General features: G+C 39.7%; 1 protein-coding gene across 1 annotated transcript in view; it reads right to left on the minus strand.

Annotated features, from left to right (window-relative positions):
• LOC117413430 (Kv channel-interacting protein 1) overlaps nucleotides 1-14,087 on the minus strand; it is an 83,104-nt gene extending 69,017 nt beyond the window's left edge. Inside the window, exon 1 of the mRNA XM_058996840.1 lies at nucleotides 13,412-14,087. Within this exon, the coding sequence (XP_058852823.1) occupies nucleotides 13,412-13,499 (88 nt within the window). The 5' untranslated portion in view covers nucleotides 13,500-14,087. The remainder of the gene's footprint in view (nucleotides 1-13,411) is intronic.
• Nucleotides 14,088-17,413: the final 3,326 nt, after the last annotated feature.

A 17,413-nucleotide genomic window follows, 5' to 3' on the forward strand; every position in this document is an offset into this window, starting at 1 on the left:
AAGTTCTGTAGTTCAAGTGTGGTTGCTATTTAGAATGCGACTGACTGGCAGCTCTTTGAGATAATTTCTTTGCAATTTGGAAAACTTCTGGGTAGTTTTAATGTAGTCAATAACATATCAATAGTTAGAATGTCAGAGAGAGACACTGCTTCCTTTACCATGGCTGAATCGCTGTATTCAGTTACCACCGGCACATCTAAGTGGAGGAGAGGCACTGGAGCTTTTAATGCCAGGGCATAGTGAAGTGGACCTGCTCCAATTCACGGCTGTGTTGGAGTTCCTAATGTAGGCATGATTAAAGAGCCCCAGACAGCCAGAGGGCTGCCAGCAAGCCAGGGGCAGAGAGTAGGAAGATTAAAGAAGCTTTGATCAGCTCTCCCTGAGGGAATCAGCTGCAGGGCTTTGAGAACTCCCGTGGATCCACTCCAGTATACAGAGCTGCAATGATCAGGGAGGGGTGTGTAGTATGGTCTGGCTGACATAGTTCACATTTAGAAAATAACTTATTTATGACATAAGTAAAGAACTAGAAAAAGATTATCAGCATAACAAAAAAGTGGGACCAGTTTATTAATAAAGCTAATAAGAAAATGTAATTTGACACTTCTTTAAACTTTTTGTGCAGCAAGTACTGTACCCTACATGTCATGTTATTGCTGCAAACAGACATGACTTGTATTTCTGTTCTGTTTTCTCATCCACTCTCCTTTGTATTGCCTAAGTGCATAGCAAGTAGATAACAATAACTGCAGGGCATTTAAGCATTAACTGCTTGTTAATGAAGTAAGCCTCCATCTCTGGTGCAGATTATGTTAAAATCACCATTTACAAATCAAAGAAAATCATAAACAGGTGGCATACTTGGGTTTTAATCTTTTAGAATGCAAGGCGTCATTTCTTTCGGATTTACACCAGTCCCAGATATCCTCTAGCTCTGGCAAACAGAACACGCTTGCAGACAAGCAACATCTGTGTTTTCTTTCCCGTGGGTTGAATGACAGATGTTTAATATTTTAAAATACTTAAATTAAATAAAATACACTGCATGCAATGGAAAGCTGTACCTATGTACCTGAAGCACAGTAACACAATGTATTTGCACAAATTGCATTATTTAGTCACCATGCACTGCATACACCACTGTGTTCTGCCAGGGCTTCTGTGCATATTTAATATAAAGAAGACTCTGGAGCTTTGCTGTGCTCATTTGATGCATACAGTAGCTCTATCACATTTTTAAAACCAAGTGCTTAAAAAAGCTATAAAAAGCTAGCCTTAAAGCACTCCTGTTGTTCTCAAAGAAAACAAGTGTTAATACAAAATGTGCTCCTGGGATCTTGATTTGAATGCATTTTCATGCTGCACCACTACTGCGGATTTGGAAATGTTTTAGTATTTCTCACGTGGCTTCTAAATAGATACAGTTTCAGTTACTACGGTAGCTTGAGGAATATATTATTGCTATCCAAACTGCTTGGTAATTGCGTAGCATTATTTTGAAAATGTGACGTTTTATGTATCATTTATCTACTATTCCTACTTGTTAAATGGCATCAATTGTATTGCATCAGCTGATCTATGATATGCAGGCTGTACCATACATTTATTCTGCTGCAGTTTCTTGAGCTGTTTACTGCTCTCATTTTTCTGTGGCACTGTTGATTTTAAACATTGTGTATCCCCTAATTTTGCAGCTGCCCAGTTAAAAATGGGGTTCACTCCTGCCTAGGAGCTGTTTAAAATGCCATGGTCCTATTTTGAAGAAAGACCAAAGGCAAATATAAGTAAGTTGTCATGATATAAAAAAAATGGGAAGAAACAGATTAGTATTCTGAGTAGCATCTTGCTAGTTTTGTTCCTCTTAAATGATTGTATTTCTTTCTGAAACTTTGCTTTTTCACTCACTCCTACTCATTTCATTACTTGCTCTCCCAGCACATCAGCACTGAGCTATTCAAACCCATTGCCTTCCGCACTGCCCCCCAGCACCCTATAGCCACTGAGCCTCAAATCCACTGCTTTCCAAACTCAATCCCAGCACTCAAATCACTGCTACTGTACTCAGACCTGCTTTGTTTTGAGCCCTAACTCACAGTTCCCCTCATTAGCTGCAGTTGCAGCAGCTGTAGTTGGTTTATCATTAATTATGCATATTTTAAATCCTGCATATCCCAATAACCTGCATGAGTTTTCTCTGATTCTCGTTTCAGACAACCATTACCTTGTAGAAGTAGAAGCTTTTCACTGCAAAGCTGAAAAATCAATATTTCTGTTTGATGGTGTCCTTTTAGTCTCTAAACCTGGTGGACTGCTAGCACAGCGGACAGCATAACCACATCTATGAATGCAGTCCTGTACTGCGCTATTTCGGGAGTGCCTGGGTCTGTAGCAGCATCCTATTCTGGTTAGATAATTTATTAGCTTTTCATACCCCTAGAGACCTGGGTTCCAGTCCAACCCAAATCAGGTCACACATTAAATGACTTAGAGGTAGTCGCCAGTGCCTGTCCATCCACATCAACAAAATTATTACACACAACTTGGCACAGTAGTCTCCACTTGAGAGAGGCTTAGGTCTGATCAGCAGAGGATGCTCGGTCAGGATTGCGGTACCATATGCTGCAGAGCTATAAATAATATAAATAATACATCCACATATGTACGGTATTAGGCCTGTTGAAGAGATGCGCTGTAAAAACAGATAGGAGACAGTACATTAAGTATACCTAGAACCTTATTCTGCTATCTCTACTATGGCCAAGTAGAATTATAAAAATGATCTTTTCACTTTTAACATCATCCTCATTCACATTTAAGACCCAGAGCTGAATGAATCCATCTCGTTCTGTGTAACTCAGAGGAACAGATTTTATCTTGTATCAGGCATATGGTAGCAGCTCTTGTGCTGAAGAAATCTGTCAAAATTCCAACATAAAATGATGAATTCTGTCAAAATGGTTGTAGTGTAAATTTGTTATAACTTTTTGGTTTGTTTTATCTGTTTCTGCTGATTTGATCTTTTTTCTCATACTAAAGTTACTGAAGTTTATGCTTAATTAAACAGTTTACAACAAATACTTACCTTTTTGAATACCACAAAGTGGAAATAAAATAATACTGTACTCATTTTGTAATTTGCTAAATCTGGCTCTAAAGTCCTCTGCTTGATCCACATAGCATAGTCAAAAGCAATACAAACATCTTCATCTTGCCTAGCAAACCATTCCACTGTCCTCCTTCATGCTGCTTATTCATAGAGTTTATCTAGTAACAGGTAGCTGTCTGTGGAATGTCAAAACATCAGCCGTGTCCAATTCTTCAATGCTTCCCAGCCTTGCAGGATTCATTAGTCTTCCCAGGCAAGCCAAACATTAAGCAAAAAAGCAGGGATAATTCAAAACCTCGCAAAAAGATAAGGAGACAAACAGGCAGCATCAGAGAGCCTTACAATAGATTTTTCCTGGTTAATGGTATTGTGTAGATGGAAAAACGCTTTTATCTTTAACATTAGATTAAGATTGAAAACTTCGCTCAAAAAATGAACATTTCTAACGTCAGGCTCCCTCCCCTCCCGCGCACATATCATATGCCCTTTCAGTTAACAGTAAAAAAAAAATACAAAGTGTCCTGTCACATACGCCTCTTTTTATTCAATACATTCTCATCCCACCACCTCCCTCAAAAACCACCTTCTTTCCCCATGGTTATCATCTCACCCAAACAGCCAGACGATGGGCCCTTAAATCAAGTGGCCAAAGGTTTCATCTTGCACCTTGTATGGCCAAATGGTTCCATAATCATCAAATCCATACCATACATTACGAATTCTGTGTTGTGAGGATTTGTCCTCCACAACTGAATAGAGTAGGTATAACATCTTGGGAAATCTGTCTGCAGAAGTAGAAAAGAGTGTGCCAGGAATCTGCTGGACTGTGATTTCACAAAAGGGTTAATGATTGTATTAAACAGCTCGGACAGTGGAGGAATGAAATTGAGACCTGGGCTGCAGACTGAAACGCTATCCCTAATCTCAGCAGAGCCGCAGGGTCTATCTTCCTGCACCTCGCTGGAGACCGGTCTTAGAGGTCGATGGGTCAGACCTGACGACTGCCCCCCTCCGCATCCCCACCGCTACACAAAGAAGAAATGAATGGGTTCTTTATCATGCTTTGTGGAATGAGAAATAAACATTGTAAGTTAATATCAAAAAAAGTCTCAATAGCAACACAGTAGGCCTTGGTTATTACCTCATTAAATAGACTTATGATGCACACCTGAAGAAATAAAAAGGTAGGAGCCGTCAGCCTTTCCCCAGGGCTTGTTAACAGAGAGCAGGCTGCTGCTGTAATGACAGTCTGGGTTCCCAGCCTTGGTTAATCACTGTCTTGGATCCTGACACCACAGTGATGCTGCTAATCATGATCCACTGACCTTTAATAGCAGACATACAATACTGTAATTGCTGTACAGGGAGGGCTATGCAGCCCTAAACATTCTCCAGGGTATTTAAAATCCAGGCACATTAACTAGTTGCTGTCCATGGTGCTGAAGCTGGATAATTCCCCATGTACTTTAGACATGCTTCTGGTCAGAAACTAATTGAATTAATTTAAAATGTATATTAAATATGGACTGGAGAGGAGGGCTTTTAACCAACCACAGGCCAGAATTTCCAACCAATATAGTTGCAGTACTGTTTTACTGTGCTAGAATGTTGTGCATAAATACTGGTCTAGGACAGGGAACCTCCAGAGAGTACACAGTACAGAAGTGTGGGGCTCAAAGCAACAATGATGATAAATTATTAGGTTCCGCCTCTGGGTGAGCACGCATTGCATCACGAAGAGTGAAGTGAAATATTGCTGCTTTAGCACAGCAAGAGGTGTGCGGCTCATAATGTTACAGTGCTGGATCTATAAAACAAACTTAACAGGATGCAATTCACTGAAACGCAATTCACTGAAACAGGAAATGAGACCCCAGAGATCCTTGTAGATTTACACCCTCTCCCACAATCACCATGCTGAGCACTTTCAAAAACACAGCTCCCTGCCAGCTGCATGGGCTATAAACCAGATGGGCTTGATGTTTAGACGGAGATTAGATCCACCTCAATCCTCTGAGTTGACATTAGGCCTTATAGCAAAGATGCTTTTACATGGTTTTCAACCTGGCTTACAACCAAGTATGGCTTTTTGTTTAAAATAAACCAGCTGTTCATCAAAATCAGTACTTAACATTTCCATGGAGAAGCACATCAGCAATTAGGGAATGCTTAAAAATAAATACACAGAATGTTATGTCTCATTAGAAACCAGCATCTTATTTATCCATTTTAATGACCTAGCAGTTTTCAGAGCCCTCATAGGTTTGAGTCTATTTTTGTGAGTCTCTGTGGTAAAGAAGTTCCGAAGACTGCATCTTGAATTGGTTGCCTAGCTAGCTTTATAGTACTTTGAAATGAGCTGTTTCCTACTGGTGTGATCACAATCCAGGTGTTCTGTACACTGTCCTTCCAAGCACTGGGACACAGCGTCTGTACTGACAGGGATCTAATCTGGCACTATTTGGTTTCAACCCTGTTTTTTTTGGCTAAGCCAACAGTTTATAAACAGAGGTTTGATCCATTTCGGTTTTGGCTCAAGTGCAATTTAATAGTTTCTATTTCCTACATTTGTGTTACAACTACAGACACAGTACACAATATCTAATTAAAGCTTACGGTAGATGACGAGGGAACACTTTTGTAAAATAAACTAGTATTCAAGTGCAAATAAACTCAACATAAGCAAGCAGAGTGCTTACGAGTAAAACACATTTCTAAAGGTCTTTGCACCAAAATACAATCTGCTTCTTTTGTGTGAAATCAAAGCCTATAACAAATACCTCTGTCATACATTGATTACTAGTTTTATAATATTACCAGTTTTACTTTCCTTTCCCCCCCAAAAAACTAAAAAACTAAACAAATGGAGCACATTTTGATGTGAAGGCATTAATAAATCAGGCTCATTGACTCAAATCTGGTCTTACTCATTGGTCAGCTTTTGACACTTGACAATTAAGGAACCAATCTGTAGATCTCAACATAATGCTAAAAACCCACATGCTCCTGCAGCACCCACTCTCGCTGTCTCTCCCACTTACACAGTCACCAAGTTGTCCCACTTCAGCACCAAGTTACGCAGGTTGATGGATGGCTCTCGTATGGAAACAAGATGGTAGTGAGATTGATGTGCTGGGAGATCAAGTAACGAAATGAGTAGGAGGGAGTGGGAAAGCAAAGTTTCAGAAAGGAATACAATTATTTAAGAGGAGCAGAACTAGCAAGATGTTACTCAGAATACTAATCTGTTTCTTCTTATTTTTATACCATGACAACTTACTTATATTTGCCTTTGCTCTTTCTTCAAAATAGGACCATGGCATTTTAAACAGCTCAGTGGTTAGAGGACAAATTACCAGACAACAGTGTGGAAGGTAATGTGTTTGAGTAGCTCAGTGGTTAGAGTGTTAGGCTGCAGTGTGGAAGGTGATGACTTTGAGTAGCTCAGTGGTTAGAGTGCTAGGCTGCAATGTGGAAGGTGATGGGTTTGAGTAGCACAGTGGTTAGAGTGCTAGGCTGCAGTGTGGAAGGTAATGGGTTTGAGTAGCTCAGTGGTTAGAGTGCTAGGCTGCAGTGTGGAATCAAAACTGTGAGGAGGAATGATGTTCCACAGCTCTCTTTACTGGCTTTAAATTACCTGTAGAATTGCTGCAGTGAAAATACAGCATAATAGGCAATTCTCTCTCTCTCTCTCTCTCTCTCTCTCTCTCTCTCTCTCTCTCTCTCTCTCTCTCTCTCTCTCTCTCCCCCTCTCTCTCTTTCACTCTCTCTCTTTCACTCTCTGGCTGACAGAAAACCGCACTGACACTATAAGTGACAACACTGACAAACACTCATTGACATCCTAAGTGGCACTGCGACAGACACAGTCTCTAACAATAATGCACATAGTGACACATTCAGTGATGCACTTACTGGCCCCCTTGCCCAAGCTTAGACCTGCATTTTCAATTGGTGTGAAATCCTTGCAGTTTCACTATACAGACGGGGAGAAAAAGACGACAGATTGACTGTAATGTTTTTATTTTAACTGCAGTTATGCTACAGGTAAGTTGTATTTGACGGCTTCACATTTAGTAGATGTGCTTCCTTTGAACAACAGCTGTGTAGGTGACAGTGAAGTTACAGTTGAATTTTAGACAAACCACTGCATTCCCTCTGCAGATACCCTTTAGATTCACTATTGGGTTTGGTTCATTCGGCAGTGCCACAGTCAATGAGCTTCGCCTTTTCTTTACTGCTATTAATTGAAATGAAACCCCAGAGAAAGGAATAGAAAGACAAAGAACTCTCTGCAGTGCTGACTGAAGCAGATAACTTATTGTTTAAGAGCTAAGTGATTTGCTGCTCAAACTTGGGAAGTTTCTAATCAATTTTAATACCAGCAGCCCCTCGCAGTAATATTGAAAAGTTAGTATAACAGATCTTGTGCTGACCCACATAAAACCGTAATTTATTCTTTGGAAAAAGTTCAGCTTGGACCTATGGAGTGTGATGTTCAGGTAAATGTTGTGTATGTAACAAATATGTAATGTTGAATGTTTAATGGTAAGATGTATGGGTGCTTGAAGCTGTCCTTACACTCAATACTATTCACAGAGTTTCAGCTGTTTTATTTAAAGATTGTTATTTAAAGTCGGTTTTGAATAATTTGGTAATCATGCACTAGAACGCTGATTAGAGAACATGATCATGTTGGGAAAATAAAGGTACAATATCGTACAGACAAGGTCAACTACCAAGGTAATGCCTGGTTATCTGTGTGTATTCTGATTACAATGCTTTATGAACACCAAGCTGTGTTTAAAGTGTTCTTTAAAGAACTTGTGAATTAATTTGAATTAATAATAACTGAATTAGAAATACAGTAACTCAGTGGCCAACTAGGGAGACACAAGTTGAAGTGATTTATTTCTGTAGTTATGAAAACGTTTGATTGATGGGATTAACATACACTTAGAAAATTATAATCTTTTTGTCAACACTTGTTCATAAAGATCACGTATTGCTAATTTCACACCAGTTCTGCACTCAGACTCAATATTTTGTTCATACTGCAGTTATGTCAATTTCTGAAAGGTACATTGATGTTTATTGAATATCTTACAGGACTCACGTGTGTCAGTACTTGCTAACAGCAATCAAACCACAATTAACATGACAATTATCAGATAATTGTTTTGTGAGAACATGCTCACATGGGGTTGTGATTTTATAGCTGTGATATAGTCATAAAATGAGTGCAACACTGCTTGATAAATATGGTCTAACAATCATAATTATAGGCTAGTTTCCTAACTATTATAAACAGACATAAAAATGTAAAGTTTTTAAAAAAGCAAGAGAGATCCATGCTTATACTATGAATGCACTGTTCTTTAGCATGGTTAGCTGTGTTTTCCCATGCTTTACCATACTGTAGTTCCCAGTGATTCACTATACTCCCCTATACTTTCACTATGTTTTAATAACACTAGCCTGGAATTCCTTGAAATTCCAATTCCATAAGATACCTTGAATTACTTGCTTGTTTAGTTCCTTTAATTAACAAGTGGTTTTCTCCTTTCATATATGTATATAACTGCAATAAACAATTTGAAAAATTACAGTATAAAACTATTCAGTTGGGTCAGCAATAGAACTCAGAAGTGCTTACTGAGATTGCTTCCAATACTTATATAGTCTGGATATGTAGAGTGGTTGACAGTGTTGGATCTCAACAGCACAACTGAGTCCTTGAAATCTGACATTTCCAATATCCGCTGTGGTTTTGAAACAATACAAGAGAACACCCCTCTCAACACCTGCTCATCCTCCCTTAACCTCTCCTATACATTGGAGCATTGATTGACGGAGAGCAATGAAGCAGCGCCCGCTTTATATCAGACAGGCCTGAACATCGCATTGTACATCTGAGCAGGTGCACACACACCAAGACAGGATATCTCTGGATTTGATCTGCAGTACAAGAGACTTCAGTCAATTGTGCTGATGGTATGAATTCTAACATTTAAACACAGCTCTCCTGGTCTTTTTTTTTTGTTTGTTTGTTTGTTTTCTTCATACTGTTAATGTTAAAGATGCATACATTTTAATAATGCAGTACACACACATTAAATCACTGAAATTAATAGTTTTAGAGTGACATTTCAGTCTTAAGAACATCCTCCACTGATGTGTTTGTAACTTTGGGGGTCTACTGTAGAACCTACAGTACAGACATAGCCAAGTTGTGAACATCATACAGAATATCAACTGGCTTAAATATTAGGACTTTTACTGAACTTACATTTTTCACGTAAACCACGAGCCAAATAGACTCTCTGTACACAGCTCCTTATCGTTTAAGCACATTTAACGAGCGACAGTGGGCATTATCAGTTACGTTTACAATTCCCCTGTTTAATCTGGTTCTGCTGTGAGTTGCCAATGGGGATCACTACCTCAGCTCTAAACAGCCTGATTAATCGGGGAGCAAACAGGCAGCAGCCTGATCCCCCGCTATGTCACAAAAGGCTGCGGGGTTTAGATAGAGAACCTCCCCTCCCCTTCCTTTCAAACTCACAGGCATGCCCTAGCTGACCTCCTACAGTATATAGAGGGGATTGATGCTTTATGAATAGCATCAGGGAGGCAGGTTGACAGATAGAGGCAGACAAATTATTCATCTGCAGATTCAGCTCTGTAATGAAAGCAAACTGTGACTGATATCTCTGCAGTTGACAAAAAAAAAAAATTCAATTAATCTAATCCAGTGTGCGGTTATGAGATTTCTGTACCATGATCCTGGGAGCAGTTTAATGTACTTCAGCAGGTTCCCTCTGCACCCCTCTGATCACAAAGAGAGGCTTTCAAGAGAGCTGAAAGTACAAAGCACTCACATTCACTATGGCCCAGGGCTAGGACACAGGTCTCTAAAAGATACCAACAGGGAGGCATGCCTTAGCTACAATGTCCCACCCTGTCCCTCTTGAGATCTGATCCATTTGCCCAGTTAATCCCCCCTCTTTGAGATCAGCTTCAACTGGTTGACAGGGGATGCCTCTCTCACAAAAGGTGACAGATGTAAAATTGTGTTGATGAAGAACAGAAATACGGTTCACAATAGATTATGAGCCACATAAAGACATCTGCCAAATAAACAAATACTAATAATATAGATTATGAGGCACACATTGAGATGTTATGGCATTTGCTTTGCACAAAACCAGCTTTCACAATTGAAACTTATTTTATTTAGAAACAGCATAAGGAGGGCTAAGAGCAAATGACCAGCAAACGTGTGCATGCAATGCAAAAACAATGAGAGGACATGGCAACTTGGCACCCAGCTGGAAATCACTTTGAATTTTATGGTGCAGCTCCTACTACAACAGTGTTTAATCGATGACTGATACAGTGTGAAAAAGCTCTGCTGGAGCTGAATAGCATCACTGCGCAAAAATCTACCCCCTTTTCTACAGCCTGCCTAATTCAATACAATGAAAGCTCCTCTAGTGCAGTCAGTATTAAAGGAGATTAGAATGAAATGCAGAGTGATAACCAGAGAGCTGATTTATTGAGGAGCTGCAGATCAGACACTTCAGCATTTATTAAAACCCTTACTGTATACTCATTTCATATATTGCATTCTGCATAGAGAATAAAGTGCAGGGTGGCAGTGCTGGAGAGCTGAGAGTGGAGTGTTGTGTTGCTCATTATAAAGATACAAGGTGGCAGTGCTGGGTGTTTTCAATACTAATTCACCTTTAAGCCCTGACTGTCTATACGAAAGGAGACAGGAGGCATGTGAAAAAGCATGTGAAAAGTGCAAAATGACCTTGCAAAACTACCAAGAGCACAAGCAGCTTTCATACTGGGGGGTACAGCTAATAAGAATAACACTGACATGTACATTTAGGAGTTTCAAATCCCTTTTCCAGCAGATCAAGCTTTTTCAGGCACAGCCATGGGGGCGTGAGCTGTAAAACCCAGCAGGTTTTTTGATGGCTTTGTTTTCTTTCCATCCCTGGTTCCCACGCTGATGCAGCAGTAATCATACAGAGCCTATAAAGAAGCCATCATTGATCTCTGCATGTGTATCGAACAACCATCAAGACAGCGTGCTACTGAGGGTTCTATTGAACTTCTTAGTTTTAAAAACAGTATGTGATGACTGAAACAGAAAATTACACAAACTGAATCTAAACAAAATAAAGAATACATTATTTAAGATATCTCAGCTTTTCTCATACCCATACCAACTTAGAAATTTATATTCCTACAATAAAAGTTTCATTGTTGTGAGATTTCATAGTCTATCAAATTCTTATGGGATATATTTTGTGAGGAATACAGTAGCAAAGTGTCCTTTTATTCTATGTTTAATTTACTACATTTTTATCAGGGGAAGGCACATTTACCAAGAGGAATAAAAAACTAGATTGTATTTCTAAACTGAAGCGAGGACAGTAGCTGACAGGACACGTGTTTTCAAAGCTACTCAAATTAACAAATGGTTAGTGAATGGTTATCAATTATCCCTGCCCTACAGCCCACTGCCCTACAGCTAAAATACAAACTCAATTCAGAAAGGATACCTTACCTTTCGCATAACCCTGCAACCTCCTGCTGGAATGAACTGCGATACAGTGTCCAGGTCTTGGGAGGGAGAGTAGAAAAAACACACAGCACTTTATCATTATAACGCTGTGGTTTTTTAACTCTTATTGACTCACATGTAAATGCTATCCTGCACAATATTAAGATATGACCAGTAACAGTTTTATTTAACAATATCATCTATAATGTGCAAATAAGAATTTTAATAAAAACCCTCCCTGTTCACTATGCTTTTTTGCAGGAATGTTTTGATTCATTTCACATTTTTTCTTAGCTAATAAGTTATTTCAATGTTTTTTTATTATTATTTTCTTTTCATTACCTGTCCTAAATGCAGACTGTTATCGCAGGATATGATAGAAAATACACACACTCTGCACCAAATGCATGGATACAGAACAAACGAAAGTGTGTGTGTGTGTGTGTGTGTGTGTGTGTCTTTGAAATTCTGTTCATTTGTTGGAATTGTAATTGCTTTTTTTTGCCTGTTTGTAAGTATCACTGACAGACGGCCTGACAATAGTGCAGCTGATAGCAGTACATATCCAAGCAGAAGTCTTTCATCACTTGAATTGCATAGCAGCCGTTAACACAATGTTTTACAATGGTAGCACTTCTGTAAACTGTTTCTATACCCTTTGTCTTCAATTTGTCTCTCTCTAATAATATTGCCGCCTAAGCGAGAGATGCAGGTTTTTTTTTTCCTCAAACGTTAATGCCAGCATTAGTGTGAGAGAGTTTCGTCTACAAGATGGCATTGATAGCATTTGACAGGAAGGAGTTTTGAAGGTCAGTTGAAGTTCATTTAAGCACAAAGTGTCCAGCAGGACAATGCATAAGTGAGTAATGAACTGAAAGAGTTGAAGCACTTCCTGATGAAGCCAGAAGTTAAAGAGCCCCTAAATACTAAATCCTGTAACGAGGGGGTGACTGGGAGCATGTTCAAATTCCTATTGGGTTCCTATGGGCAACCCCTCCACCTCTTTGATTGTGTTGTATTATTTATATACAAAAGGTTTAAAGCAAAGTGGGTGATATAAAACATTTCGATGTCATAGAAGAAATACTGGGGTCTTTTTTTTTTTTAAATCTGATCAACAGCGGTTCTTAAAACCACCGTCCCAAAATGTATAAACCTGTTTTACTGCAAACCTGTTTCCACTGAATTTGAATGCTCTTAAAACCAGGGTCAATAAATCACCCAAGCTGGATGGAAACTCCAGTGGGACTAATAGAGAGTTAAAGACTGAATGTATCAAAACAGCTGTTTAGATCATTCCCTTGTGGTTTAAAGTTCATGTTTGGATCGAGAGCCCAATAGAGCTCCATTGCTTTCACTGCAAATGTTAAATTAAAGCGAGCAGTCCATTTACCATTACAATGCAGTCTTAACCACACATGCATTTAGTTACTATCATTAAGTGCCACAATCCAAGCTAGGTTTTATTGGGACAAGGGTTACCTATATAAATGATATCATCTTTATGATAATAACCCAGCAGACTAAGCTGAACCATTTGTTTTGTACTGATTAGAATCTGTACCATTTTAAAAAAAGCCATTTTGTTAAATAAAAAGCTAAACTTTGAAATCCAACACACATTCTGTCTCCTACAAGAGGCAGAATGCTGGTGACTGCAGAAGTCCACACTTGTTAAAAAAAAAAACATATGATGTTATTAAGGTTCAGTGGCATGTTCTTACCTTTGTTGAGTGTCCCAGTGATGAATCTGTGGATAGACCGGGCAAACTTCACCAGCCCCAGTTTACAGCACTTGGCACAGCCACTCATCCTGCAGACCAGATGGACCCGAGAGTGGAGAGTATATCCGCCTGTATTTCAAGTGCCTGCCCTGTTTAAACAAGTCAATCCTTTACCTGCCCCACTCAGGACACTTGCTTTGATCAGAACTCTCCCTCCACAGCTGAACCACAGACAGTTCCCAAATCCATTCAAGGAGAAAAGCTGTGGACCGTTCTTCTTTTCTGAAAGCTTTGCTGCAGTTGATAAAGTGTAATTGATCTGCTCTTTTCAAAGTCTTGCCGGGTTTCTGCTCCTATCCCTCTCCTTACCTGGGCTGTACAGGTCAGTAAAGTCTTGCCAGGTTTCTGCTCCTCTCCCTCTCCTTGCCTGGGCTGTACACGTCAGTAAAGTCTTGCCAGGTTTCTGCTCCTCTCCCTCGCCTTGCCTGGGTTGTACAGGTCAGTAAAGTCTTGCCAGGTTTCTGCTCCTCTCCCTCTCCTTGCATGGGCTGTACAGGTCAGTAAAGTCTTGCCAGGTTTCTGCTCCTCTCCCTCACCTTGCCTGGGCTGTACAGGATAGTAAAGTCTGTCTTATATTTGATTTTCAGCACTCCCGGTTGTGGACAGCTCCCTTTCTCACAAAGCAGCATGCAGTACACCTCCACTCACTCACAGCGCTTGCTCTCTCTCTCTCTCTCCCTCTCTCTCTCTCTCTCTCTCTCTCTCTCTCTCTCTCTCTCTCTCTCTCTGCCTCTCTCCCCTGTTATGTGTCAGGAGAAGTCAGTTTGTCCATCCATCCGTACAGGATCCTAGACTGTGCTGAAAAGGGCTGTTGTCAGATGATTTGTTCTGAAGCGGATTTCACTCTGCACTCCTCAGGGTATCTTGGGGTAGGGTAGAGGGGAGAAGGGAGGGTGAGGGAGGGTTAGAGAGAGGGACATATGGAGGAAGAAGAAGAAGATGCGATAGATATTTGTCTTCTGTCTGTGTTGCCCAGTTGAGTGAAGCTAAAAAGATAGGGACTTATTTCAGACTTTATATGTGAAAACCTCAAAAACTACCACCTAATCAAGTCACAGTACTTCAGGCAGATTAACAGCAGGAGGCACTCCCTATGCACTCACCATCAATCAGCTTGGATACCCTAGAACAGGGGTTCTCAAACCCGGTCATGGGGACCCCTATAAAATGTTCTAGCTAACTTGATATCTGCAACTGTTTGAAAGCTGAACACAAGTAAAAAGGTCAAATTAAGCAAATGATCAGTTCAATTAAGGGTCTAGTAAAGTAATTGAGAGCTCAGCTGGAATGAAAACCAGCAGACACAGGGGGTCCCCAGGACAGAGTTTGAGAAGCCCTGTCCAGGAAAGTGGCTTCTAATTACACAAACAGCTTCCGGATAATCAGTGATAAGAGTAAGGGAGACAGTTCCTTTTAGCAGAACAGAGGGTAAATGGATCATTTTTCTCAAGGCATCTGCTGAGGCTGGTTACAGTCTATATTTAGCTTGTTACAAAAAAAATATAGATTGGAAATGCAGATGTAAATATAGATGTGCGGTCAACGGAATAATTGAGAAACTGAGGATCATGGCTGGAGTGCACATTGAATACTGATAGATACTTCTGGCTTAAACAATATGTAGATTGGATAGCACAATAAATTTAGGAAACAAATAGGAACTAAAGTTATGCGCTTCCACGTCAACTGTGAAGTATTTAAGTACAGGAAGCGTTAAGAGGCTTGGCAACTGGTTCAGCAAAATACTAATTTGGGATATGTATAAAAAAAGTCCACTCCCCCACCCCATCACCCTTGTAGTCTGTGATAATACCATAGATAAACCGGTATTAACTTTTTTTACCATTTATTTGTCTGAATGAACTACTGTTTTTCTGTCAGTGCTGAGCCATGCCTTTGACAGGCAGCTATTAATTAAAAAACAAAAGAAAGCATCATATTCATAGCTGTGATCTTTCCAGGAGAACTGAGTTTCAGTCCGGCCTGACGTGAATAATTTATTGCCGAGTTAAGCATAAAAATGAAGTGATAAAAGCTGTTGTCAGATTGTTAGAAATGTTCAACTGAAATATTGGTGTAGGTCAGCTTTGTGAGCAGTGATGCTATCCCAGGTATGGATTATCCCTTAAATCAGCATCCCAGAGACAGTGTGCTGTTGAAGGGGAGATAAATAATGCACTGGCTGTTTTTACACAGGAAAGCAATGCTTCATGATATTGTGTTGAAATTGCTCTGGGGCTGGGAGGAGCCACGAGCAGTGATGCAGATTCTAATACAGCCCATGATGGAGTGATTGAAAACCTTGTTACCGCCTCGTCCTTCAGTCTGTCTGTTTCTTCTAATTGTCTGTCTGACATTTGTCTACCTTGTGTCTATCCGTCCCTCTGCTTGTTACACTCTGTCCAAAAGTCTGGCTGCAATTGGCAAACAGTTCTAGAAAATTGTATGTATCGCAAATTCACAGCGACGCAAAAGAGGTCATGCATTTTAAGTGACATTTGCCATGTCCCCTGTGAGAACATGGCCTATCAGCTTATGTAATCGTGCTTTACTGGAGAGAGAGAGAGTGAGAGAGAGATTGCTTTCGGTTTTATAGATGATATATTCCCTTCTAAGTACTCAAGCTAATTTTGCCTTTATTGACAGTTACTGTGTGCAGACTGTGCGAGAGCAAAAGGCAGTCAGTCATTTCAAAATTTCAAAGGCTTCTGCCCTACACTCCTCGCTTTGCACTAAGCTACTCCACTTAATAAGGTTTCTACAGCACTAACGATGCATTACACACAGGCGTGTTTAAGAAAATATATATATATATATATATATATATATATATATATATATATATAGTGCACTCTCTCGTAGTTTATGAAAAGGGACAGCCCCATTAATCTCCAGTTCAGTTCAACGTCTCTCAGCTGATTCCGAAAACCTGCTGCAGCATTAACAAACAGCTCAGAGGCAATTACTGCTGAGGGCTTGAACTGAACATCTCCCGCAGTTCCTGCTGACATGTGTTACTGGGTATCTGAAGTTGGCTTTCATATTGCAAAGCTGGGTAAGACCTAATACGTATTTGATGCCATATACCTGAAAGGTAGGATAGTAAAAATGGTTCACGAAACACACTGTTTGTCTCACATATATGTGTAGAGGGCTAAATGACAAGTTCTGAAAGTGTAAATTCCTCCTCAGGATTCAGGCTTCGGTATTGTGCACATTGCTAGTAGATTCTACTGCTGCCAGCATCACAAGATATTATTATGATAAGAACTCTTTGTCTGATAGGCATGAGGAGGTTTTATAGCATTGTTGTGTAAATGTCTGTGCTATTACACCATTAAAGTTAATTCAAGTTAATATGAATCTGTTTTTGCCAGTTTTAACCCCCATTAATAAACCTCAGAGCACATTAACTTGTAATCTATAATTTATGTAACATCATCACACCCCCACTTCTCTGACTTCTAACAAGAAATCAATGATGTTATACTGCAGGTGTAGTATAGCTAAAATATTAAAGGAGAGACATGCACATACAACCTTGAACCAAGTAAAAGGTTATGATTGAACAGAAATTGCAAAAAAACAACCAATAAACATTAATTTAAGTTATTAACCTCCTAACCACAACATATTTTTTATAATGTAGTAACCAATGGATTACTAAGAACCATGCAACAGCAACAACAATATCATCAATCTACTGCAAAGCATCACATTAATGATGTTATGCATCAGTTGTGGTGTAAAAGAAGCCGGTGAGCAGTAATGGCAACATGGGATTTTGCACACTTGCAGTAACCACATAAACACTCGGATCCTCCAGGTATGCCCTGAAATTCATCTGAAACTGTTACTGATTGAGTCCTGTAACTTTCCAAGTCAGGATAACTACCTGCTTTAGATTGAGCACCAGCTGCAAATTAAAGTTCTCTCTATAAA

The sequence above is a fragment of the Acipenser ruthenus genome, chromosome 23 (assembly GCF_902713425.1).
Source record: "Acipenser ruthenus chromosome 23, fAciRut3.2 maternal haplotype, whole genome shotgun sequence".
Lineage (NCBI taxonomy): Eukaryota > Metazoa > Chordata > Actinopteri > Acipenseriformes > Acipenseridae > Acipenser > Acipenser ruthenus.